This window comes from Pinus tabuliformis, chromosome 5_1, assembly GCF_031772625.1.
Source record: "Pinus tabuliformis cultivar Carrire ecotype Pingquan chromosome 5_1, CPIR1, whole genome shotgun sequence".
Taxonomy (NCBI): Eukaryota; Viridiplantae; Streptophyta; class Pinopsida; order Pinales; family Pinaceae; genus Pinus; species Pinus tabuliformis.
Genome location: NC_142305.1, coordinates 907,753,320 through 907,778,840, shown reverse-complemented (window position 1 = coordinate 907,778,840; position 25,521 = coordinate 907,753,320). Strand labels below are relative to the sequence as shown.

Genomic DNA, 25,521 nt, shown 5'->3' with positions numbered 1-25,521 from the left:
TTGAGGTAGCGACAACCTTACTTTGGACTACAAGTAGCCCTTGTTGCAGCGTGAAGGCTATTTCAAGGCAATACTATTTCAAGGCAATATTTGATATAGGATTCTGCTATGGCAATCTCAGGACAACAAAACCTTCACATTGGTAGCCGAACGCCTGTTTTGGGGCAGCAGATTGGTCAAAGGAGGAGGACTTTGAGCAACAAAGAATCTATATGGCATTTCCTGAGGCAACCAGCAAATTTATGAACTTGTAAGCTATTTTTTGGTGTCTTTTGACTGTGGTTATGATTCTTGTGTAAAGCATTGAAGTGTGCAACAAAGAAACTATCACCCTTATGAATTGATAAGTATTGTACAACTAGGAATGTTGGTGCACAAACACTAAGAATCATTTGTTGTGAGCTATTGATGTGATGATGAAATCTATTATTTTCCTACACCACTGTGCATTTAATATCATTGTTGTCTAATATTGGAATAAATACAATAATATTGGTACAATTTGTCATATGTTCTATAACCCTAAGGGCAAAATTCCCTATGGATATTATAGAAGGTACCTTGCATTTTACTATAATTGTTGAATTAGGGTTTTTTATCCTTTTTAATAAATGCTACATCTCTTAAGAACTCTATTTTATTCATATGCAAAATGCCATATCCATCATGTGAAAATTTCAAATCTGAAATCCTATTGCAACAACTAGAAATTATTTTTCTAATTGATAAATTAACAATTTATCTGCTAGTTTTATTTGTAAAATGAACTTGTAAGTTAGTTTTCGGTGTCTTTTGATTGTGGTTATGATTCTTGTGTAAAGTGTTGTAGTGTGCAACAAAGAAACTATCACTGTTTATGAATTGATAAGTATTGTACAACTAGGAATGTTGGTGCACAAACACTAAGAATAATAATGTGAATTTGTGGTTGTTGTTGTTGTGAGCTATTGATGTGATGATGAAATCTATTATTTTCCTACACTATTGTGCATTTAATATCATTGTTGTCTAATATTGGAATAAACACAATAATATTGGTACAATTTATCATATGTTTTATAGCCCTAAGGGAAAAATTCCCTATGGATATTACAAAAGGTACCTTGCATTTTACTATAATTGTTGAATTAGGGTTTTTTATCCTTCTTAATAAATGCTACATCTCTTAAGAACTCTATTTTATTCATATGCAAAATGCCATATCCATCATATGAAAGTTTCAGATCTGAAATCCTATTGCAGCAACTAGAAATTATTTTTCTAATTGTTAAGTTAATTTAACAATTTATCTGCTACAACAAATACTAAATAATTCACACTGCAACCTTCACAAATAAACTGCGAAAGAAAATATCGGAAACTAACAAAACCCTAACACACACACATAAGAATTAACACAGTTATTTTTGGACAAATGCCCCCGGAAAAACCCAACTTGGGAAAATTGGTGTAGCAAAGATTTTTATTATTATGCAACAGTGAGAGGAAATCTCGCTATCCTACAGAGAAAAACACTGGCAAAAATCTAGTGAGGAATTTCCCTCACCCCACACGCAAATCCCGGCTCTAACTGCAACTCCAAGTGAGCCGTCCAAACTGCTTCTGCACAAGCCTGCGTCTCCCTAGCACAGTGCTTTCTACGCTCAGCCTAAATCAGTTGCTCTTGTAGCCTTCCTGTCTGCCACTAGTTGAGAAATTGTCTCTCCGGCCTTCTAGAACACTTTCTCGGCCTCTGGAACTAAAACTCAACTTCTCTCCAGCAAAATCAAATTGCCTCTAAAGGCTTGTGCGCAACCCTTACGTCAGCCTCACTGTGACTATCTCTACCTCTCTACAAATGTACTTGTCGGATCTAGAAAGCTTCCTTCAGCCTCACTATCTTTGCCCCTCTCTATCTTTGATTCCCTACTGAAGCTCGAACTCTTCTAGCGCTATTTCCTTTCTGGAAGATCAAACTCTCCAAGGAAATCAAACTCTCTGTGGTTCTCTCTAGTGTCTCAAGTGTGTTCTCTATCTACCCATCGACAACTTCTTATACTCCCTTGTTGGAGCACCAACGGCCAAGATTAAACTTAATCAAGGGCCCAGATTAATTTCCTATCGATCCATGTGAGTTTCTAGATGATTCACACCTTATCTCAATTAATTCAGATTGATTGACCAATTTTCCTAAGTTTAGACTTAGGAAACATTAAAAAATAGGTTAATAATCTAATTGAGATACTTCTAGGTGGAATTTCCAGAAACGATTTTTGGGTTATGGAGAACTCCTGTATTCTAGCCTCTCCATAAAGTTTTGAGACTAGAACGCCTCTGATGCTACAAAAACTAACACTCCCTCTTAGCGAAGAAGGTGTTTTAGTCTTGTAAGGCTACAACACCTTCTTTCTGTATCACCCTCTATCACGTTGCTGGTGTCTGGCCACTGTGACTGCTTGCTACTACCGACCAACCAGTGCGCAACTGTAATGCTACATCTGTGTTTCTATTGACATTGTTTCCCATTTTACATCTGCATTGCAACTCCCTCTCATTTTTTGTTGCTACAACTGCGACTACTACAACTAAGAAGCATCCAAAATACTGAATCATCTATGCCTACTACATCTGTCTCCTGATTCCTGACTACTACAAGTATCTGCACTGTCCACTAAAGAATCTGTGTTGTTGTTGATTCTGCTACTAAGCCTCCTACTCTACTGTCAACACTACTCTTCGCTCCTCGACACCTAACTGCAACTAGTCTGCAATTGTCACTCTGGAATTTGACTACACCAACTGACACTGATCCATCCTGATACTAAATATTGTGGGCCCCCGTATCTAGGTAATGAACCATGAGGTGGACTCCTTAATGGACCCTGCCCAATCTCCGCAATCCCTGGGACTACAGCTCCAAGTTGCACCACCTCATTCCTGGAGGTATGGCTTCCATCATAGTGAAGTCCTCCTCCAACCTAGAGGACAACTTGTCTATCTTGGTTGACGATGTCACCTGGTCTTGCTTCTCCTACTTGTCCTTCTTCCTAAGAGGACCTTGCGCACTGTAGTGACCGAACTCACCACATCTGAAGCACTTGACCCTTGACAAGTCCTCCTTTTACTTCTTCTCCTTGTGCCCCTAACTGGGACCCTTGGATGCCAGGGCCACATTTTATTCTTCCTTCTCACTCTTCACGCCCCTGCTACTACTTCCGTTGATGGTACTCTTCAACAGAGCACGCCTCAACGCCTCTTGTTGTAGATCAGACCACATCCTGTCCCATATTGGCAATGTGTCTCTGCCCAAGATACTCTAGACAAACACCTACCAATTCTCTGAGACATTGTTTAGTGCTAGTTGTACAAGCTTTGTGGATTGGGGCGCCTCCCCAACAATTGCTAGCTAATCACGGACCTCTTGAATCCTCGTAAGGAAGCCATCTATGCTCTCACCTTTCTACATCCTTATGCTTCTCAGCTTCTCCTAAAGAAACATCTTTTGCTGCTCGAAAGAACTTTTCTATAGTGTGGTGAGAGAATCCCACATTTCCTTGGCAATTCCTTTGCCAGCTAATTTCCTTGGCAATCCCTTTTCCAGCTACATATGAGACAATGTGTTCTCGAACTCCATCCAAGAGCATCTGCTTCGCCTTCGCCATTTCTCTTATGTACTCCTTCAGCTGATCCGCATCCTGGGGTACTACTACAACATTGTCCACATAGGATTTTAGGCCATATTAATCTAGAAGGAAGGACATCCTATCCTACCAAATGACATAGTTGGAGGCTCCGTCCAACCTATCCTGATCTCTAAGCCCAGTTGTGGCCTCTCTGAAATTGTCGAAAACTCCCTCTTCCCTCTGCTTGGCTATTGGATCTGCTACTCACACTCCCTTCGGGAGTGAGGAAATTTTCTCTCAACTACTACCAATCTGCTAGAAAATCAAACTTCTAAAACTCAAAGTCCCCTGAAAGAAGTTTTCCCTGTGTATGTGCTTTTCTCTTCCACTCAATGTTGGTTCTGCTATTGCAAAGTGCTGGAAAAACCTCTGCGTCCAACCAAGGAATCTACTCAGTGAAAACCCGAGCTGTTGTTGCTCCGTCTAACTACTGGAATCACTATTATGGGCAAATCAATTTTTCTAACAACTTGCAACTAAAAATCGAACCCTTGTCCAACAATTCTATCTACCTGTTTAGGTATTGTGCAACCTCTAAGAATTTCAGCCTGTTGCTCCCTCTGAATAGCGAAATTCCCTTCTTCGCTTTTGAGCTTCTCGGCAAATCACTCACGCTCCAATACCATGTGAAGATTTCAAATCTGAAATCCTATTGCAGAAACTAGAAATTATTTTTCTAATTGTTAATCTAATCTAACAATTTATCTGCTACGACAAATACCAAATAATTCACACTACAACCTTCACAAATAAATTGCCGAAGAAAATAGCTAGAAACTGAGAAAATACTAGCACACAGACACATAAGAATTAACATAGTTAATTTTGGACAAATGTCCCCGGAAAAATGCAACTTGGGAAAACCAATATAGCAACTGAGGGTTTTATTATTATGCAGCAGTGAGAGAAAATTTGAGTACAACTGGACGCTGAATCTAGCTATCCTACACAGAAAAATATTGGCAAAAATATAGTGAGGAATTTTTCTCACCCCATAGGAAAATTTGGGCTCTGACTACAGCTCTGAGTGAGTCATCCAAACTGGTTTTACACAGGCCTACGTCACCCTAATGCAATCCTTTCTACACTCAGCCTAAATCAGCTGCTCTTGTAGTCATACTCTATACAAAGTTGGTTCTGCTACTGCAAAGTGCTGCAAAAACCTCTACATCCAACCAAGGAATCTACTCCATGAAAATATGAGCTGTTGTTCCTCCCTCTGACTGTTGGAATCACTATTCTAGGCAAATCGATTTTTCTGACAACTTGCAACTGAAAATCGAACCCTTGTCCAACAATTCAATCTACCTGTGTAGGTATTGCACAACCTCTAAGAATTTCGGCCTGTTGCTCCCTCTGAATAGTGAAATTCCCTTCTCCGCTTTCAAGCTTCTCGACAAATCACTCACACTCCAATACCATGTGAAGATTTCAAATCTGAAATCCTATTGCAGCAACTGGAAATTATTTTTCTAATTGTTAATCTAATTTAACAATTTATCTGCTACGACAAATACCAAATAATTCACACTACAACCTTCACAATAAATTGCGAAGAAAATAGTTGGAAATTGAGAAAATACTAGCACACAGACACATAAGAATTAGCGCAGTTATTTTTGGACAAATGTCCCCAGAAAAATGAAACTTGGGAAAACCAATATAGTAGCTGAGGGTTTTATTATTATGCAAAAGTGAGAGAAAATCTGAGTACAACTAGATGCTGAATCTGGTTATCCTACAAAGAAAAATATTGGCAAAAATCTAGTGAGGAATTTTTCTCACCCCATAGGAAAATCTAGGCTCTGACTACAGCTCCAAGTGATTCGTCCAAACTAGTTTTACACAGGCCTGCGTCACCCTAACACAATCATTTCTACACTTAGCCGAAATCAGCTGCTCTTATAGTCATCCTCTAACAACTGGCTAAGAAACTGTCTCTCCGAACTTCTGGAACCCTTTCCTGGCCTCCAGAACTAAAACTTGGCTTCTCTCTAGCAAACTTGAATTGCCTCTAGAGGCTTCTACGTAGCCCCTGCATCAACCTCATTTTGGTTATCTCTACCTCTCTACAAATGCACTCACCGGATTTGGGTAGCTTCCTCCAGCCTCACTGTCTCTGCCCCTCTTTATCTCTACTTCCCTACTGAAGCTCGAACTCTTCCAGCACTGTTGGCTCTCTGGAAGATCGAACCCTCCAAAGAAATTGAACTCTCTGTGGTTTTCACAAGTGTCTCAAGTGTGTTCTCCATCCACCCATTGACTTCTTATTATAATCCTCTGTTGGAGCACCAAAAACCAAGATTAAAACTTAATCCAGGACCCAGATTAATTTCTTGTTGATCCGTGTGAGTTTCTAGATGATTCACACCTTATCTCAATTAATTCTGATTAATTAACCAATTTTCCTAAGTTTAGACTTAGGAAGCATTAAAAAATAGGTTAATAATCTAATTGAGACACTTCTAGGTGGAATTTCAAGAAACGATTTATGGGTTACGGACAATTCCCATATTCTAGCCTCTCCACAAAGTTTTGAGACTAGAACACCTCCAAGGCTACAAAAACTAACACATCAAGGAAACAAGATTGCATTCCTTGACCTTAAGTCTCCTAGTTTGGAAAGTGGCTAGGGTTAGATTGAGAAGTTATCCTTCTCTCTTTCCCAGTCTATCCAAGGTCTTCATCCATTGAATCACTCCTTGTCTGACTCCATATGCCAAAAAATTTATGGATGAGCCAAGGCGCTTATCCTCCTTTCTCTGTCACACTATACTTTTTGTAAATCATTAAATTCAGAGTAGCATGTGTTTGGGAATATGTTTGAGTATCTTCGAGGCCTATTTTAAGTCATTTGTTCTTTGACATCACTACTTCATTTCACCCAGAGCCATACATTGTTGAAGATTACTATGGGGTGTCCATATAGCAAGATCCTCGGAGGGTATTTAGCGTAGGAATCCTTGGATTGCTTAATCTCCAAAACCTGTCAGGGAAGCCTCCCTTGTAGGGATAAAATATGCCCACAAAATAGTAAGGGAATTTTCTATTGAGACGAAAATGGTGGTGGATCCCAATGTTACTGGGGATCTAATGCGGCCTAGCACTAGGGTGCTAGATTTTGTGGGTAACCGGAAGCTTGGAAGGGAACTTGATGACGGACAAGATTGACATAAAGAGCTTGATTGGCTTTTATAGACATGAGTGGTTAGGCTACACGTGGAACCAAGGAGTTGGGTAGTCCACACTTGGGGTTTGCATGTTTGTTATGGATAATAGATCTACCTTCAAGCACAAGCAACCATAGAATGCAATCACATGATGCAATTTTTTGATGCACATCCATTAAACACACATGCATAGTAAGAAGAAGAAGAAGAAGAAGGCACACCTATAGGAGGTAGGCCTATGGTTGCTTTAGAGGTTGGATTGTGCAAGTCTATTGGGTAGTAACTTAGAAAGTAGAAGGCAATATTGCATAAAACCCACTATACATCTATAATAGAGTTGCAAGTAGTAGGCCACAACTCCCTTGGTGTATATTTATGGAATTCTTCATATAACAAAGCTAAAGGTACCTGTCTTAGTTTCTGCCTATACATGTGTGTTGTTGACTCTTTACGATTGCTAGATGTTTTGTTCCTTGTGTTGCTTTATGCTGACTAAGTATCGAAATATCGACTAAGCTTTTAGAGTATTCCTACAATGTTTAAAAGGTTGTAGTTGTATGTGTCAATGAACATTATTGAGTGGGGCCTTATTCATTTGACAAATTGTAGCTTAAGGCGAAGTTATAAGTAGACCTTAAGTGAAGAGACATAGTCTACGTAGAGTAGGTGCAAGTTGGCCAAATCCTTGCAGTCGATGCAAGTAGTGTCACATGACCTCAAGAGACAAAACAAACTTGGGAGAAAGTCAAATTTGCATTGGGGATATTGTAGGTTTATGATAGGTGGTATGAAAGCATACTCTCCACCACTTTCTAAAGGAAAGGTGATTAAAAAGCTTATTTTTAAACAAATTTGGTGCTCTTCGTAACCAACACTACCACGACAAGTGATATTAGAGCACTCTTCATCACACTGAAATGAACTTGAAGTAAAGAAAGAGACTTCGGTAGGAGCTGCAAGGCATTTAAGTGAAGTGCCAATGGCTAGATCGCAAGTAGAGATAGTTTCACATTATGAAGATAGTGATGGTGGAAAATGTTGAAGGAAATGTAAATAGGTTCGGTCTTCATATGTGTTTCTTGCTCATTGAAATAGGTCTAGCACATTTAAAGTCCTATAGGTGAGTCAAATAATCAAAAGAAAATGTTGAAGACCTTAAGAGCAGTTGCACCATGTATATGTTTGTATAAGAGTCAAAGAATATCCCTCCAATCAAAGTCAAGTCTCCAACAAAGCAAAGGCACCATCAAAGGAGCAATCCGAGCAATATATATGTCAAGTCGGCCTAAAGGAGGGACAGTCCACTATATATAGAGGTTGTCTGCTCCTCTAAATAGAACACACTCATATCTCTGAAATCTGCGAAGTAAGGAGGCAAGTAAAGGGTGAATGGAGGACGAAGAAAGGGTCTCCAAGTGCAGTGAAGGAGGAGCAAGAAATACCAAAGCCTTGGAAGTCTGTTCTAGGGTTAAAAGACAGTCACACATGCGAAGAAGAGAGGGTCTCTCTGCTGTCATAGCAGCCCTCTATCACAGTAACATAAACTTCATTATTTGGGCTAAGAACATAAGCCTAAAGGGCCTCCCACTCAAGCGAAGAAGGAAGAAGAGGGAAGGTAATAGGGTTGTTCTAATGCCTATTACAGTGACACATGCAAAGCAGAGGTTGCCTTTGCTGCTCGAACAGCCCTCCCATTACAGTCATACAAGTCCATTGGTTGGTGAAGAGAAGGAAGGGATCATCATAAGGAAAGAGTCTCATCCAAGGTATCTCTTCTAGAGCAAGTGCAACAAGATCTAACAACAGTTGGAAGGAGGATGAAGTGTCAGGAAAAGAAGTGTCGGGGAACAAAGTGCAGAAAGAAGGAAGGACTTGACTTGTGCTTGGAGGACATTCTAGTCAAGGGTCTAGGGTTTGGCATTGATCAATAAGAAGCTTCAATAAGAGAAACTTACTAAAGGGTTTTCTTCTCAAGAGAAGAGAGGTTTTGGCCCTAGCAGAGAGCCAACATCTTGTGTTCTTGTTCTTATGTTTTTGGTAGCATTTTGATGAAATACACATACATGCATTAATAATAAGAAGAAGAAGATTAAGCTAACAAAAAAAGTAAAAAGACTCCACAAATTGTTATCAAGTCAAGAATAATCACACTACACCTAATTGCCCTTGATTCTTCAACATGGAATCAGAGCTAAGGTGACACATCAAGGAAAGGGAATCTCAAGAACACTCATCAAGGAAGGACATCTACAAAAGTTGAAGCATCTAGCCAAGAAGTCTCAATCACTTCAAGGACAAGAAGGTTTACCATCTATCTTTCACCAAGGAAGACTACAAAGCAAGAAAAGCCTTACATAAAGGCACCTACAAGAAGAGCAAATCAAAGAAGAACCTACATCAAGCTACAATTCATCAAGCAAATCTCAAGCAATTCCACTTGGAGAAAACAACATGAATAACATCAAGATCTAAGGAAGGAAAGCCATCAAGTATTCAAGGAGAAAGCAATTCCACTACATCTCAAAATCTATCAAGTAAATATATGTCCCCTTCTGAATATACATCAATGTCTTTTTGCAAGGAAAGCAACAAATTGGTAGGTACCAATAACTTTCTTGCATGGAAGAAGAGGACTGATTTACTTCTAAAGGAGAATGAACTCCTAGAACACATCAAAGGGAATGTTACTATTCCTGCTAAGGAACAAACTCAAGCCTTAGCCAAGCATAATAAGGATAAGACAAGAGCTCAAAGGATTCTAATAGAATCTATACTCTCTCATTCCTTATGTCTCCAAACTTGAAACATCAAAAGAAATCTATGATAAACTAGTAGAGCTATTCTCAGTGGAGAAGTGATATCTCTACGAAATGAATTGTACAAAATGAAGATATCAAAGGAAGGAATAGCTCTCTACTTCATGAAGATCTCTGAGATGAGGGATCAACTTCAAGAGCTAGGAGAAGTCATGTCTAACAGAGAAATGACAATTGTAGTACTCAATTCTCTACCTAAGGATTGGGGCAACTTCACATCAAGCACATATGCAAAGAAGGAAACCACCCCACTAAGTGAAATGTGTTCTCTATGCAAGATAAATGAAACAAGACTCAAAGCAAAGGAAGATGTGGGATCAAAGGAGCAAGCCTTTGCTACCATGGCCAAGAGAAAGGGAAAATTTGGCAAAATTTGGTCCACGAAGAACAAACAACAAAGATATGTCCAAAATCCAATGTTATGGATGCCAAGAATATGGACACTACAAAAGGATTTTTCCTAAACTAAAGAAGGACAACAACAAAAAAAGAAAAAGGGAAGGAGCTCACATGACTCAAGAGGTGAAAGAAGAAGAAAAGAACAAAAAGAAAGAAGATCCTCCAAATCTCTACTATGACTAAGTCAAACTCTTTACTTAAAGTCTTCTTTCAAAGTTTTGAGTAGTATATGAACATGTAGGAATAGAATAAAATTGCATGGCTAGAAACATCTTCTAGAATCTAGAAGCATGATATACATTTTCAAAATACTCATGTAGAAGGAGCATTTATAAATAGAACAAAATGCATGGTTAGAAATATCTTCTAGAATATAGGAACATGGTATATATATCTCAAGATATTCATGTAGGAGCATACCTAGAAAAGGACCTCATCCACAATGAAAGAAAATTGATCATAAGTAAGAATCTTAGAAGACCTCCATCATCAAAAAGAAAGAAACTGAAAAATAAAAACTATGCTGAAGCACAAAAAAACTAATAGCTTGGAAACTTGAATGTAAAAATACACGAGGTATTTAATAATAATATTTTTATTATATATATAAAAATGTATATGTAATGATTGTTTTACAATGAGGACCCGCATTTATATACCTAAGCAGGTGTCCTTTCGTGAATAGGCATGTCTTTTAGACATGCCTTTTCACTTAACTTAATGACTATTTAACCTAATTAATATTTAATTATTTAATATTTATATTTATTTTATTTATTTACTTGTTATAAATTATATTCATAACATAGCCCCTCCCTTCAAAAGCTTTGTCCTCAAAGTTTTAACGTTGGGGGTTTTCCTCACTTAGTGTATGGCATCTCGATGTATATAATCTGGATAATATGGCCATCCTCTCATCAAGTAGCTCATCACTAATATTCCCTTCGATTTTTATATATATATATATATATATATATATATATATATACACATATATATATATACATATATATATATATATATATATATATTATATATATATATATATATATATATATTATAATTTAATCATATGATTGATTTAATTTTTAAAATATTATCATATATTGTATATAATATATAGTTATTATATATACCGAAAATGTCAACCCGAACGTCACAGCGTTTGACGGCAACCCCCCCCAAAAAAAAACCAGCAGAGTATTGAACCTACAACAGCGTTTCATATGTTTCAAATTCTTGTCTGCACTCTCTTTTTCCTTTTGGAGCTCTATTAGGCGTCGCGCTTCAATTTCTGAACCAGACTGTGATTCCAATGGAGTAGCCCACCGTAAATGGAAGCGAGACCAGAGAGTCGGTGTTAAGCCTGCTAGTGGAGGCAACAGAGGTCCACGGTGCTCATCAGAACTATACAAAATGTTATAATGCTCATGAATTTGGTTTCTTTCAGATGACCTCCGAAGATCTGTCAAGTAAACCCACATGCACCCAGAGGAATCTGCAACTCGAGCCTGTTCCCTCTCCTGTTCAGTGTTGCACAAAAAGTTACCGAACCTACCAGAAATGACGCAATCCACAATTTCAACTAAATAAGCCGAAGAGAATTCAAAAGCGCCTGGGCACATGCTTAGTATTTGCGCATCACATTCGACCCACTGTACAAAAATGGGGCTGGAAGTTGGATTAGAATTGGCAGCAGATGTATTCAATGGTGGCATCCCTAGACGATCTGCAAATGGATGCCCAAATGCAAGCCAGTCCTTTTCAATAAGTGCCTGGAAACCCACAAAGGTCCGATAATAAGGATCAAGCAAAAACCTGCTAATGAAACCACCTGCGTAGTTCTATCCCAACCATCACTGCAATGAACGAGCACCGAGGCACCTTGCAGAGCAATTCGTGCAGCAATCCAAGAAGAAGCGGCCAAGATACTGTGAATATGCATTACCCAACCGCTATCTCCGAAAGCTGAAGAAGAAACATTGTCGCCTCCCCAATTTTGCCCGCCTTTCCTCTCGAATGACGATAACCCATCAGAAGAAGCAACACCACTCTTATCCAAGTAGTCTCTAAGGCGAGAAAAGCTCTCTTTCACGACATGGACATTCTCAAGCCCTAGATACACAACTTTGGCCAAAGAATAGTTGGAAGAGATCTTCGATCCACCGCCCTTGGCAACATTGGCCAAAGCATTCGTTCTGGACCTTGCATCGACAATATATATGAGCTTTGTGTGATTGCTGGAGACCTTTGAGCATTGTAGAGTGCTGCAACCAGTTTTTAATCAGCTCTACTTCTCTTGTTATACATTCGACCAACCATAGGCTACGAGGACCACGCCATCACGACTCCATTTTCAAGATGGCACCATGTGATTACTGGAAATCTTCCATGCGCACGAAATGTTGTAGCCTGCGAAATCTCATTGTCGCTGATACTTGAAGGCACTATAAACTGAAACGGGTATGTTGAGCAGATGTTATACTTCGAATTTACATAACTAATTCTCCACCATGTATTCGAGCCAGTGTTAGAGATTTTGCCTTGGCCGAGAAACTTGAGATACTCTTCTGATAACCGAATATTTGGGTCCGAGGCTCTCGGCATGGAGGGATTGCATCTGAAGGCATACAGATCCAACGGGTTCGATTCCTTCCCACGCCTCTGCAAATGATTAAAATCTTTATCTTCATCAAATATATCATCATCTTCATTTTTATCATAAATATGTTTATCCTTTTCAGTGAGTATTGGTCGTTTAACAACAACACAAATTGCTATAGATTGCTTTTCATTGTTGCCCTTGTTTAGTACTTTTCCCTTCATCCTTTTTTCCTTTCCAGAAAACAAATGCTCATGTACAATCTTACTATCCTATTGTGGGTGGCCATTTGAACACTCTTTCACAGGTTTTGGCTGCAACATTTCATTTTTCGAACTAATATAGCCTATCGATGCAATTGCATTATTTGATGAGGAAGATAAGTCATGTTCTCTCGTATTGACCTCACTTGAACTCGAAGCTGGTCCCACATCCGTTGTATTTTCGGGCAATGCAACTTCTCTTTTGATGATTACTTCCTCATCATCAATATAATCATCGAAATCTGTATCATCATATTGATCTACATAATCTTCATCGACATCATCATCTATTACATCTTCATTTTCATTATTCTGATCAAAATCTTCTCCATTATTATCAATTTCCTTTATACCTGCTTTAATTTCAGGATATGATTTTTCTAGATGCTGGAAATACTTCTTGAATTTTATTAAAATTCTCCATGGATTCAAGACGTGAATGTAATGGCATATTGTGCGGCGAACTGCGTTCAAAGGCCCACATGATTATATCGTGTGCCATGGCTCTGATACCACTGGAGCATAAAAACTATGCTGAAGCACAAAAAAATTGATAGCTTGGAAGACTTAATATGTTAAAATACATAAGGTATTTAATAATAATAATTTATTATATATATATATATATATATAAATGTATATGCAATGATTGTTTTACAATGAGGATCCGCATTTATATACCTAAGCAGGTGTCCTTTTGTGAATGGGCATGTTTTTTAGACATGCCTTTTCACTTAACTTAATGACTATTTAACCTAATTTATATTTAATTATTTAATATTTATATTTATTTTATTTATTTACTTGTTATGAATTATATTCATAACAGAAACATTTGCAAGATAAGGGTCTTCAAGATCCTATGATGGAATCTTCAAAAGAAGATTCGTAAACAAAAACAGATGTCTCATTGGGAATCCCATTTATGGGATTCAAGAAAAGGATGATATGCAAGCAAGCTAAGATGAAGCAAGAAGGGCCACACCAAGGACAACCTAATGAAGCAAATATGATCAAAGGAGAACCAAGATGAGGTATGTATGCATCAAGGTTTAGTCATGTTATCATATGTATATTATTGAGTCATGGAAATAGTCCTATGACATGATCAAGTATGAAAGAATCTCTTTGGTTTAGTCATGTTATCATATGTATATTATTGAGTCATGGAAATAGTCCTATGACATGATCAAGTATTAAAGAATCTCTTTCACCAATGACATGCTCGAATGCATGTACTACAATGCAATGAAGGTCAACAAAAGGAAATGCTCACATAAGGAGTATAAGATTGTTGACTAAGAAGCAAGAAGAAATGCTGACTAGTCCAAGATGAAGAAGTGATCCCACAAGGAGTAGAAGGTAGTTGACCAATCTATCCATGAAGAAGCAAATGAAGAAAGAGATCAAGCATGTGAAGAACACCATGATCACAAAGAATCTCTCTATCTAACAAAGATACTTTGAAGACATATCCCGAAAGAAGGCATGACAACTCTGACAAAGGAAGAAAAAAATCAAAGGACCCTTGACACCTATGAAGGCCTTGGAGATATGAAAGGTGCAAATAACAGATTCTACTCTACAAAGATGTCATGATGTAATATCCCATATCAGGAATATACCCAAACACAAGCAAACTCCAACCAGAGATGGATTGGGAGGGAATTTACCAGATATGTCGCCTCTAAAAGGAGGACGAGATCCGAAGGCTACCTGGCCCTTTCCAGACTCTGTCTAAGAGTATAATAGAAACACACAAGTGGTATAATAGCCGAGAATGCTCACAGAGATACAAGTAACAATGATACTATATATATCAAATAAACCATAAACAGATACACAAGAAATGTAGAGAGAATGCTAAGCCATTTTATTATACTGAGTAATAAAATGAGTACAGGAGGTGATCAGGAAGATGGCACCTCTACTTGCACAAGGCAAGTGAAGAAATACACTCAGAATAGCAAAGGAATGGCCCCTCTCTGATCTGCGTCCAAGCTGCTGGCAAAATTGTTGCGCTGCTGCTGCTGCTAGAAATAAAACAAGGATTTGGGACTGCTCCCCTCCTCAAAAAAAGTTGAAACTCTGGAATCGGACTCTACTCAAGAAACCCAGAAAAACCCAGAAAGCTTTCCTGGAATGGCTGACCCCCGAAAATCACCCCCTTGGGGTTCTGCGCAGTTCCTCACTGCTCTGCGCTGCCACTGAATAGAACCCTCTGAAACTCAGCCTAGAACTCTGCCAAACTCCTCCAATATGCAAGAGCTGATCTCTTGCTCAATCCCTCGGCTCAAATCCTCCACAAACCCTCAATCCAGATTGCTCCCAAAAAGAACTGCGTCCCTCTCCCAATGCTGCGCAGTCCTCCAGAACACTGATAAAACCACTGCTGAAATGTTGAAGATACTGCTGCTGAAATGCCAACGAAAATACCTTGCCCGAGCAAGCACTCGAAGTCCCCCAGGGCTAAGGGTGAGATCTCCGAACGGAGACACTCAATGCACTAAACAGTGTTGCAGACTAGCTAAACAGCCAGCGTGCTTTAAGCCAAAACGACTATCACAAATACACATAACCGAATGATCAAAATGAGGGGGCTCCACTCTCTTTTATAGCTTCTGCCTCTCTCAATCCCAATGCTCACCTTCTCCTGCGTGATTCCCCTTTTGCCACGTGTTCCTCCCCTCCTGCGTAGTCCCTCCATGTGTCTGTGTGGGCTCCATTTCTACGTCCCCCCTTTTGGCCCCCTTGGCTCTCCCTTTAAGTCACAACGTTGTGCTACTAGAAAGTTGACTTTTATTCTAAAAGTGAGTTATGTCCCCCTTTCTCACTTTTTTATTTACAAAATAACTATAGAAGGCAAAATTTGGTAAAATCGAATATTCCAATTAGCTGGGGCTAATTAGGAACATTACACATGATGAAGAAGCCATCCAGCAAAAGAACCATTTGATGTTGAAGCAATATCAGGATGAAGTCGGGAAGGGCTACTAGATCAAAGCATGGGAACAAGCAAGTACAAAGAAGCATCCATGTGAAGAGTAGTCCGAAGCATAGACAAGATGACAAGGAATAACCAGATGAAAAGAGAACCTAATATATGACAAGAAGACCTCTTTCCACGAAGGAAGCAATGACATGACAAACTAGTAAAGTGATCGATGGATGGTGCCCTACCAAGAAGAAGTTTAAACAAAGATTTCATGACATCAAAGGAAGGAAGGAGATCAAGCAGCAGGAGGGCCCACGAAGAAGAAGTTGTTGATGAATGGACAAGTCCCTAGCTAAGAGGGAGTTATAACAAGTTCCCAATTGCAAAGGAACTTGGACAACTACCTTGTCAGAGGATACTTGGGCATGTCTTCCTCAATTGAGAGGGAGAGATAGACACAACATTCTTTTCTTCACTTGGGAAGAAAGAATGGGAGGATTTGGTAATCATCTGGCATCCGATACTCTTTGAGGATGTGTAGGGCATCCAAGGCAAGAGTAGGCAAGAGGACCGATATTCTTTGAGGGTTGGGAACCCAAGATAAGAATAGTCCTAGGTCATACTCAGTGAACACCCGGGTGGGTATGTACCTTGAGAGACAATGACTAAGGTGTCTATAAGTCATTGGTCTTGCCAACATTGTGCTCTGATCTATTGAGAGATAGAACTGTCAGTCAAGGCCTTGTTGTGGAAACAATGTTGGTTACTATGATGCTATAACAGATGGATTGCCAATCCGGTTTCTCTTATGTGAATTCTTCAAGACTGAAACATAGCCAAACACCTTGTAATGTTGTATGAATACCTCCCTTGTTAAGAAGGAGTGTTGAAGGAAATGTAACTAGGTTCGGTCTTCATAAATGTACTTTTGATATTTGTATTTTTTCAAGAAAAGAAATATTTTTATAATATATGTCAATGAGTTTCTTGCTCATTGAAATAGGTGTAGCACATGTTAAAGTGTTATAGGTGATTCAAATAATCAAAAGAAAATGTTGAAGACCTTAAGAGCATGTCACACCATGTATATGTTTGTATAAGGGTCAAAGAATATCCCTCCAAGCGAAGTCAAATCTCCTACAAAGAAAATGCACCATCAAAGAAGCAATCTGAGCTATATATATGTCAAGTCGGCCTGCAGTCCTATAGTCAGCCTCAAGTCGGCATAAAGGAAGAGCAGTCCTCTATATATAGAGGTTGTCCACTCCTCTAAATAGAATGCACTCATATCTCTGAAATCAGCGAAGTAAGGAGGCGAGTAAACGGTGAAGAAGGAGGAAAAAAGGGCCTCCAAGTGCAGCAAAGGAGGAAGAAATACTGAAGCCTTGGAAGTCTGTTATAGGGCTAAAAGACAGTCACACGTGAGAAGAAGAGAGGTTCTCTCTGCTGTCATAGCAGCCCTCTATCACAGTAACATAAACTTCATTATTTGGGCTAAGAACATAGGCCTAAAGGGCCTCCCACTCAAGCGAAGAAGCAAGGAAGAAGGGCGAAGGTAATAGGGTTGTTCTAAAGCCTATTACAATCACACGTGCGAAGAGGAGGCGGCTATCTCTGCTGTTAGAACAGCCCTCCCATTACAGTCATACAAGTTCGTTGGTTGATGAAGAGAAGGAAGGGATCATCATAAGGAAAGAGTATAATCCAAGGTATCTCTTCTAGAGCAAGTGCAACAAGATCTAACAACAGTTGGAAGGAGGACGAAGTGCCGGGAAAAGAAGTGCCAGAAGACGGAAGTGCCGGGGAACAAAGTGCAAAAAGAAGGACTTGACTTGTGCTTGGAGGACATTCTAGTCAAGAAAATACAGTTTGGCATTGATCAATAATAGGCTTCAATAAGAGAAACGTACTAAAGGGTTTTCCTCTCAAGAGAAGAGAGGTTTTGGCCTTGGCAGAGAGCCAACATCTTGTGTTCTTGTTCTTATGTTTTTGGTAGCAGTTTGATGAAGTACACACGCATGCATTAATAAGAAGAAGAAGAAGATTAAGCTAACAAGAAAAGTAAAAAGACTCCACAAATTGTTATCAAGTCAAGAAGAATCACACTACACCTAATTGCCCTTGATTCTTCAACAGAAAAGATGTTAATACTCCAAGGATGAAGACTAGGCTACCAATGTTCAAAATGAATGTCAAGAAGATGACAAACTCTCTTTGTAAGAATGGAGGAAAAGGTAGAATATTCAGAAAATGAGACAATCAACACATTCCAAAGCTTTAATAATGCCAAAGATAAGGGTCAAAAGACTATAGATGACTACAACCTTGAGCACCAATGTTGATGGATGGTTCAAAATGGTGGAAGACTTGTCTAAGTATGCTGTGACACAATTCAAACACTAGGAAGACAACATTAACTTGTTAAAACAAGTTGCCAATGCTCATAGTTCATCAAGGAAATAGAACCATATGATGGCACCCACAAAGCTAAGCTACTTGGTAACTTATGTTGGGATGATGAAGAGTACTTGGAACAAATGAATGGATGTTTAGATGAGGCCAAGGTAAATGTTGAAGAAACTAACTGGAGGACATTTATGAAGAAGATAGGTTGTTCCACTTAATGGATGGATAGTAACCTTGGGAAAATGTTCTTGACATAGACTACAAAGATTTATTGAAGAAACTAAGTGGAGGACATTTCTGAAGAAGATAGGTTGTTCCACTTAATGGAAGGATAGTAACCTTGGGAAAAGGAGATCTACAATGCTAGATTGTACAAACCTTTTTGGCAACATCATCATTACAATGGACAAGTTGTTGGACTACAATGCAAAGGAAAAAGGTGGTCCAAGGATAGGTGAGAATACTAAGAGAGAAGCAATATGGAGAGAACAAGAAGAAAGACAAAGTGAAGGTGAAGCCATTTGGAAAGTCTAGCAATGACAAGGCTAGGCAACCAAACACTCCTAAGAAAATAGGTAATCCTATTTCTTGTTGGATTTGTGTAAAATATCAACACGCAAAGAATTGTCCAATGTAGCAAAAAATATCAACTATGAAGAAAGTGGACAAACCCTTTATTAGTGTTTGCAAGACTTGGGTGTCATGCTAGAAGACAAGCCTACAATAAACCGAGAGAAACACTTCACAACACTTTTCTATGCTTTGATCGTATTGAAAGCAAGATCAATTGATGCCATGGTTGATAGTGGGGAGACCCACAATTTAATGAAGGAAGATGTAGCAAGAGATCTTAGGTTGCGGCTTGAGTTGATGCAGACTTATTCCAAAGTAATGAACTTAGAAGTGGAAAAGGTCGTTAGCACATCCAACGGAGTCACCTTGAAGCTTGGAGATTGCAGTGAAACTATAAGTTTCATCATTGTACCCATGGAGGAATTTAAGGTTGTTTTGGGGAAAGAATCCCCGAGGAAGGAAAAGGTAGTGCCCAAGCCTCACCTAGACTATCTAGTCATCATTTAAGGCAAAGATGCATGTGTCATACCTACAATAAGGAAGGAGAATGAAGTTCTTGGTAGAATCACTTCCTTGAGCATAGTTTCTACAACCAATCAAGAGTTTGAGCAACCTTGCAATAGATAATGTGGAGGAATTGGACTTGAAGGATAATCTATAGGTGGGAATTTAGGAGGGAGTTTTGTGCAACCTTCAGTGGACAACGATTTAGTGAAGGAATTGAAGTAGAAACTCAATAGGATTGAAGCCCTAGTGGACTCCATAGTGACAGTAGTAGCTAGAGTAGTGAATGCTTGCCTATATAAGTAAAGATATGCCATTTCTAAGTGGACAAATGGGGACAACAAAAGGTTCATCCAAGGAAGCTAGTAAAGCATTCAACCTATATGGGCTAGGATTAACAACAAACCAAGATGACAAGGTTGAGGAGCAATGATCCTTGTACGTGAGGACCAAGGATAAAGTTGAACCCCCCTTGGGTGCACTCTAGCAAGATGGTTAGCAAGATCACTCAAAATTGAAAGATTGATATAAGATAGAGATGATGGAATTGGTTCAAATGTGTCTCTTTTGATGTATTTGACGTTGGGTGCACCCAAGGTAGATGTTTAGCAAGATGACCCAAAAATTGAAAGATTGCTAGAAAAGGGAGATGAAAAAATTGGTTCAAATATGTCTCTTTTGATCTAAGTGACACAAAAGAATGATAGCCTTCTAGACTTTTCATGTGACTTGATGGATCTAAGACAAGTTGTTAGTAGAGATGTTGGAGGTGGCCTTGGAATCTGACTATTATTTCCTTCTCATTAACTCACAAAAAGGAGGCTTATTGCCACATTGCAATCAATGGAGACTAGTGCACCTATGGAAAAGTTGCCTCAAAAATTTTTGCTTAGAAATGACTTAACAGTTTGAGGAAAGGATAGAGATCCTTTTCTTTGTTTAGAAGAGTTGTATTGACTAACTAAAAAGTAGAAGGAAAAGATTGATGAACATGAGGAAGTGCATTCTGATGAATTCAAGACTTCAGCAGATCTAGTTTACAAAAGCATAGAAAGTTAGTCAAAGTACTAATGTAGTAGAAGGTTTGAATGGTGCAGCACTTACATTTTGATGACCTGTCAAATTGCAACACTAGTAAGTATTTGCAATAGTGTTGGAATTAGATTGAAACTCTAATAGTAGTAACAAAGTTAACCAAGAGGCCTTGTTGACAAAATTTGTGCAAAGATGCTTTGTTGAATTGGATAGTGGGAAGTTGCATTGCAATTTTAGCATTGATACTGTGGTGCAATTGAAGAATTCAATTATGGATAGATGCATGGGTTTGGGTAGTAGGCATGGACAATAGGTTCTTGAGGATGCTGCTAGAATTTAGTTGGGGAGGATGCAAGGCCGTAGCCTTGAGTGGTTTAAGGCACCTTCATCACATGATCACCTCGATGGTTATTGACTAGGACATGATGAATTGTTGATTACTAGTAGACTTAGTTTTGGGCACCCTTGAATAGTGGCAAGGTGCACCATGGACAAGTCGAGTGCCATTGGTTAGATTGGGTGCACCATAGACCTTGGCAACGCGCACTAGTTGGATGCACCAAGACAATCTTGGAAGAGGACTTGATGAGGGAAGGAAAAGTGGGGGTTATAGTGGATGACCTTGCCCAATCTGCAAGCATGATGGCCAATGGACAATATTAGAATAGATAGTGTTGTCGCACAAAATGTCCAAGCAGCGCGACAACGCTCAGAGTAAGGGTTGTCACTCTTAATCCTTACTTACTCCGTTTAGACTCTCTCCTAGGTAAGTCAAGGGGGGTAGTCCCTAAGTGAATAGATGAGGATAGCCTGCGAATAACGGACTCTAAGAGATCTTAATGATGGATAACTTGATGAATTTAAATGATTAAATCAAATTGATAGATTAAACGCCAAAGTAAACAGGACACGACCACAAGATAGAAATAATTTTAGACCAGTGCCTTCAATATTTGAATTAACCATCAATAAAACAAATTACCAAGAACGTTTTTCAATATGTGACAAAAAGTGACAATAATAAATGCCCAACATTGTAGCATGCAAAAGAATTCCAGATTTAAAAATGATTACTGTTAATGACAAGATCTAGAACAACCAATATGATTTATCGTGCCTTGACCATAGAAAAATCATGAGAAATGCATTTAATAACACTAAGGAACTTTAAATTTAAATTTAAATTATTCCTTAGGCAATAATGTGTAGCGGTAACTGAAAAATTTAAAATCTTTTAATGCGACGGAAAAAAGAATCAAAAGGGTTAAAAATAAAAAATTTAATGGGCCATAGGCCACATTTAAAAAATTTTAACATTAAAGTGCAAATCCCTTTTGATTAGTTTATTTTCGGTCACAAAATCTTTTTTTGGGTAAGGCTGAAGGAAAACTCTACCAACCATGGATCGGTGAGACAAAAAACCTTCCGGAATGTAGATCGTCACCAGAAAATTAGGTTTACCTAGGCAATTACATACACGACACAGATCTGCTAAGATTATTTACAGCTATACACATGCAGACTGGGGATAGTCCTCAGGCTGACGATGATAGTCAAACGGCACAGACATGTTAATCAAGTGCTATCCCTTTTGCGAAAAAAAAGGGGGTGTACTCCTAAGGGTAGTTGACACGTAATGGTCAATAGAGAGATTAAATGGATTTTACAGAATTAGGTAGGCTACATGTGGACCCAAGGAGTTCGACAATCCACACTTGGGCTTTGCAATGGGTGGAAAAGGTGCCTTCGAGCACAAACAACTATAAAGTGCAATTGTGGGACACAATTGTCAGGTGCACATCCATTAGATGCACTTGGACATATTTGGGTGCCCTTGGATGCAACTAGGTACACTTGGGAACACATGTTAGACACATTTGTTGGACATGGATACTCAATAAACATGGCACCAGAGAAATTAAAGTGGAAAAAGTGGACAGATGGAACTTGGATCCACCTTTGAGTAAAGGGGCTTCCAAGTGCAGGGCAAGTCTCATATAAAAGAAGATGATGCCTCAAAGGTGTTAAGGCATACATTTGCTGGTCATTCATTCTAGCATAAAAGAGCTCTGTAGTTTGTGCTAAGTTGTTAGTCACTGGATCTGTGAGAAAGGGATGATAAAAGACATATAGGAGGTAGGCTTGTTGCTTTAGGGGTTGGATTGTGTAGTCTATTGGGCAATAGGAAAAAGACACTATTACTTTAGACTCAACATACATTTATAATAGAGTTGTAAAACTCCCTTGTTGTGTGTCTATGACATTTTTCATATAATAAAGTTAAAGGCACCTACCTTGGGTGTTACCTATACATGTGTGCTGTGGACTCTTTATGATTGTGGGATGTTATTGTTCCTTGCTTTGATTGGTGTTGGCTAATTGTTAAAGTACTGTTGGGATGTTTTAAAGTCCACAGTTGGACATGTGACTATTGTTGAAAGAAGTTGGTTGGGTAGAACTTAGTTGCATTTGACAAATTGTTGCTTAAGGAAAAATTATGGGCAGACCTTAAATGAAGAAGTGCTGTCCATTTGTAGTAAGGACATGTTGTCCAAGGCCTCGCAGCTAAGGCAAGCCAGTGCCGTATGGCATCAAGTGCTGAAACAAACTGGAAGATTGCAAAGAAACAAATGGGCAGACTATAGGTTGGTGACAAGAGAGATTCAAAAGCTCAGCAATCGGGAGAAGGGAAAGTTATTGACATCACCCCTCAACCCCAAAACTCTGAAATGATCCAGGCATCAGATCTAGGGGGTAAATAAATGGTCGTGGATACTCTACATCAGTTAAAAGCACCCAGTTTATCTCAATGCAATGATTAGCAAACGTGCCAAAGAAAAGAAGAATCAAAGGAGTAAGCATTCTACACATTACTAGAGGCCAGAAGGGGGCAATCGGAGAAAACAATAAGGCAAAATTCCTAATGACAAGGAAATAAACTACAATGCAGAAATACAGTTCTTCTGAATGAAACAATTTTCCAAACTGTGTAAAAACTATCGTGTTATGAAACAACATCAGCTTGCAAAGACAGAAGATTCCAGGGTTCTTATAGATGTTTAGAATTTTCTGAAATAAGAACCCAAAACTATGAGTAAAGGAAACCTTTTTTAAACAGTATTCCACTGTAAACCCAAGTAACCAAAAAAGCATGTGCTTCAATCCATAGCAGAATTAAGTCATAGGTCAAATATGAAGTCAACGGTATTTATTTTGTCTTTCTTTTAGATTCCCCACTCAAGATGTGAAGCATCTAGTTTCTCTCAGTGAAATGATAATCTGAAATATCAAATCAACAAAAAGGAATGTCAAATATATGAAAAATCAAGACTAAGTATTCTGCGGATTACTGGAACCAAAACAGGGGAATCAGAGTAAGAAATACTCTCTGCAAGTCCTAATGCTAAGGATATCAGCTACACCAATGCAGAAATACAATTATCTGAATCAAATGATTTTTCAAAATGTGAGGAAAACTCTGGGAAACCAGAGTAAACAATACACTGAAATTCCAAGTGCCAAGGATATCGGCTACACCAATGCAGAAATACAGTTCTTCTGAATTGAATAATTTTCCAAAATGTGTGAAAACACTCTTCTGACATGTAACATTAGCTTGCATAGATTGACACCTCAGTAAAGTATTCCAGATTTCTTATGTATTTTTAGAAGATGTTGAAATAAATAAAAAATATGAATGTAGCAAACCCTATATAAACAGGTTTTTAACGTAGACCTTAGAAACCAAAGGCATGTGCATCAATCAATCGCTCACTCAAATCATCAAATCCATATTACTTAGTTATTTGTGAACCTCAATGTTCACATCTGGAGGGTTTTTTTTTTCATTTTTTTTAATGCGTAATAAATTCAGAGTAAAGATCGTTTTATAGGTAGGAAATTCATGTACATAACTGAGCATGTGATTCAAAAGGAGTTATATTCTCCAAATAGATGCTTGTTGCCATACCATCACAAACATTTCGCAATGCCATGGATGCTGCAGCTGAAACATCTGGTGCTGTTGCCATGCCTCTTATCAACATCTCTACAATGGAAGGCAGAAAGGATGGTGCACTGGGTGCACTACCCAACCATTTCGAAAAGCTGGCAACTGTCAAACAAGCTGTATCCAATTGCCAAAGAATGTTACTCCATAGCAGGTGTGAGGCGCTCCATAAACACGGGAAAGAAATGGAATTATGAATTACATATATTTCAGCCTTCGCAAAGATCTCCCAAAACTCATATTACATGAATTTCAGCCTATGCAAAGGGCTGCAAAAACTCATAATCTTCTTGCCTTTGGATTAAATGCCAAAACTTAGAGTAACTGAAGTAGACATTAAATGAACTCCAATCCAAACAACATGAAAAATGTACCTGTCTGAAGAAGATGAGACTGAAGTGGTAACTTGGGTAGCAATCCTATAACCTACACAATGAGAAACCATTCCTATAATGTCCAGATGATTTTTTCATTTATCATAATTCTTAACCTAATGAGTTTGGTGCTTCCGAGCATAGACAGAGGTAGGAAATGCTTTCGATGAATCTAAATATTTACTTGAGGAAAAACCTTTCTAGGTCCTGTTAATTTAAGGGCAGTAGAGATAACGACATGTATATTTTTATTATCTTACAAAATATTTAATATTTAGTATAGTTTTTTTAATGGAAATGAAAATACAATGTATTCCATTAGAAACTGTTAGACACAATTCATAGATTTAGCAGGACTTGCCTGTGGCAATATAACTGCCTCCGATCTGGGAACTGTACTTGATATGGCTCGAATGCAATATAATGCAGCTTCTGTAGGTCGCCAATCCCATGCGCCACCATTTCCAGCATTGTTTGCAGCCTGGTATCATTAATTTCATTATCATTATCAGTATTGAAAGAATACTACATGATAGTAAATTATAAGTATATATTAGCTGAATGAATTAGGGCATTATAAGTATATTTTGGCTGAATGAATTAGGGCAAGATAAAGATGCAATTAACTTGAGGATAAACATATACAACACAGTAAAGGCGCTACAAGTTTTAACATTTTTCTTCTAATTGAAAATTCATTGATGATTTTCAATATTGCACTTACAAATATTGAACTTGTGCCACAACATTAACAACAACCGATTTTAACTAAA

General features: G+C 38.5%; 1 protein-coding gene and 1 pseudogene across 1 annotated transcript in view; both read right to left on the bottom strand.

Moving 5' to 3' along the window:
• LOC149167758 (transportin MOS14-like) overlaps positions 1–25,521 on the bottom strand; it is a 215,925-nt gene that overhangs the window by 85,545 nt on the left and 104,859 nt on the right. Inside the window, exons 15-17 of the mRNA XM_089431588.1 lie at positions 25,110–25,229; positions 24,749–24,800; positions 24,336–24,491 (exon numbers count right to left, since the gene is read on the bottom strand). Of these exons, the coding sequence (XP_089287714.1) occupies positions 24,336–24,491; positions 24,749–24,800; positions 25,110–25,229 (328 nt within the window). The remainder of the gene's footprint in view (positions 1–24,335; positions 24,492–24,748; positions 24,801–25,109; positions 25,230–25,521) is intronic.
• LOC149167759 (phosphatidylinositol-3-phosphatase myotubularin-2 pseudogene) lies at positions 3,155–12,873 on the bottom strand (annotated as a pseudogene).